This window comes from Penaeus vannamei, chromosome 41, assembly GCF_042767895.1.
Source record: "Penaeus vannamei isolate JL-2024 chromosome 41, ASM4276789v1, whole genome shotgun sequence".
NCBI lineage: Eukaryota > Metazoa > Arthropoda > Malacostraca > Decapoda > Penaeidae > Penaeus > Penaeus vannamei.
In genome coordinates this window covers 21,199,894-21,202,393 of record NC_091589.1, presented here as the reverse complement: position 1 = coordinate 21,202,393, position 2,500 = coordinate 21,199,894, and the positions used below count along the sequence as shown (strand labels likewise).

Below are 2,500 nucleotides of genomic sequence, written 5' to 3'. Positions count from 1 at the left end.
CTCCTCCTCTGCCTCCTCTTCCTCTTCCTCCTACTCCTCTGCTTCCTCCTCCTCCTCCTCCTCCTTTGTCTCCTCTGCCTCCTCCTCCCCCTTCATTTCTACCATTTTCATCATCACCACCTTCCTTTTCTTACTTGTGTCAGTCATGAAGTCATCCCGTATTTTCTGACACCTTTGGAGTCTGAGCACCTTTTGGTCCCTTCCTTACAGGTTTGGAGGGACGGAGGGAGCCACATTCTGCTGCTTAACTGCCCTGAAGAACCAGGTTGACTTCGAGCAGCACTTGGACCCTTACATGTTTGCCAAGCTTTACCACAACAGAAGGCCAAGTATTTGGACAAGTCAGGTAAGTTATTAGAGTTTTTCTTTTCTTTTCTTTTATATATATATAATTAGTGTGTAGTTTGGGAATTAATTGTTGTTTAGAAAGTAAGTAATGGATGTTCTTTTTCTGAGGGGGGAGGGTTAAAGTGTTCCATAGTGTTGTTAATGAAGATTATTTGAATACAATGGTTATAAACATGTGCTGACTTTCATATATTCTAGTTTCGTAATAAATGTAAGTGACAAACTCATAAAGATAAAAGTATCTTCAGTTTCTTGACACAGTGCCATATGTTTTGTAAAAGTACCTCATGCAGGTTTTCACATTCTTTTTTTTGCCGTAACAGGATGACCTCCTGTTCATCTACCGGGCAATGGAATCCTACACAGCCAGTGAAGGAAGCCACAGTGGAAGCAGCAATGACATGGCAGGGCTCCATGACCCTGTGATCACCATGCCCCCCATCACAACAGTGACTGCGGCACCTGCAATGCCCAGTGCCCCCTCACCTGTCCCTCTGACCTCTCCACCCCAGACGCCTTCAGCTCCAACTCTCCCTGCCATCAGCACACCCCCTAGTACGTGTGCGAACGGCCAAGTGCCCTCCAATGGACATGCAACGTTAACAGGCAATGGTACAGTCAGAGTCCCTCCAGAAGGGATGGAAGATGCACCACAGGCAACAGAGATCCCTCCAGTTTGAGTTGTTTGGACTGCCAGTTAGGTCTGTTCAAAGATCTTGCGCTCTGTCAAAATAACGTGAAATGCCTTGAAGAAGTTCTGTTCTGTTCAAGAAGTGTGTTACCAAGTGTTGAACAAGTGCACATTATATTCATATAACACTTTTTGTAAGCATCGGCTTCACCTTAGGAAAGCTGAACCTATTAGCAAGTATAAGGATTTAGTACTCCAAAAGCATCAGATGGCAAAAGCAGCTGAAATGGTCATTAGTGCTATCACAAAAAAAGTGTGAATTGAAGTAATGCATATTACTGGTCTGAGATTTAGACTCAACATTGAAAACACATCAATGCATTTATTGTATTCTAATGAAAGACATTGTTAGCCGTAAGTGATGCATTCGTCCTGGACTTCACTAAGCAGTAAAATTTTGTTAGGTGCGCTGCCCTGTAAACCAGTGTTGACAGTAGCCAGTCTGTGCATAAAGGAAATGTCTCCTGCCGCTGCTGCTACAAGCCTGTGTTTTAAGCTTAAGGGCAACTTTGTGCTGCTTACCCAGACAACTGCTTATGTACAGTGTATAGCTAGTTTTCTAAAAAATATAAAGGGAAAAAATTGGCCCGCAAGAGGGGTCACCTTTCATGTACAGAATGATTTTCATAAGTAATTTATCTGTGGTGTCTTTCATTTATTATATTATTGGTACTTCTTCACATGCTGCTTTATAGCTTACCTTTTCTACGTGATTACAAAGAGAATAAAAAAATAAGGGAAGTTTTCCCTACATTTAAAAGACATCTAGTCTAGTTAGTGTAAGTTAGAAAATAGATATTTTGGTATGGAGGTGCATTTGCCTTGATTCCATAGTGCTCCTGAAAAATTATTTTTTCATCTCTATTTTCATTTTATTTAATATGAATACATTGTTCATTGACCTCATAATGTAGCCATTTGATTACAGTCAATTGTAATGTTTAACAAAGACTCAGAGTAAGGCAAGATCACACACATGAGTCCTTTGGGAGCATTGCACAAATAATTCTGTTTTGTGAGTATGACTTTTTTTCTCTTTTATTTTTGACACCAAGCCCTATCCATAAGTTCTAAGATACCTCCCTCTTAAGGCACAAAATAAATTAAGATGATATTTTTCTTATAAACTACCATAATAAAACCTAGCCTCAAACTAAGCAGCAGTAGGTGCCAGAACCTAAGAGGGACCATAATCATCTTCTTGTTGAAAAGCTCTCTGTCAGCATTTAAATATTGGATGCTCTACAGGAACTTGTTACACCTTGGCAGTATCACTTAAAGGAAGACATAAAGGATTTTTTTCTTATTATCGGAAAGTGAATTGGAAAGATTTGGGGAAAGGCACCAAATGGCAATTGCAGTTATTGAATATTTGTTCAATATTTACTTCCTCTTGCCTTTATTATATCCTATGAGGTAGGATGGATGTACCTTATGAATAGGATTGGATTATTGCAGTTT

The 2,500-nt window shown here is 39.8% G+C and overlaps 1 protein-coding gene across 5 annotated transcripts in view; it reads left to right on the top strand.

Annotated features, from left to right (window-relative positions):
- Positions 1-2,500, top strand: part of Ptp99A (Protein tyrosine phosphatase 99A) — a 1,223,378-nt gene that overhangs the window by 1,218,966 nt on the left and 1,912 nt on the right. For all 5 annotated transcript variants that reach the window (XM_070117631.1, XM_070117630.1, XM_070117628.1 and 2 more), the window contains 2 exons: positions 211-346; positions 672-2,500. The exon at positions 672-2,500 is cut by the window's right edge and continues 1,912 nt beyond it. In XM_070117631.1, the coding sequence (XP_069973732.1) occupies positions 211-346; positions 672-1,028 (493 nt within the window). In that variant the 3' untranslated portion in view covers positions 1,029-2,500. The remainder of the gene's footprint in view (positions 1-210; positions 347-671) is intronic.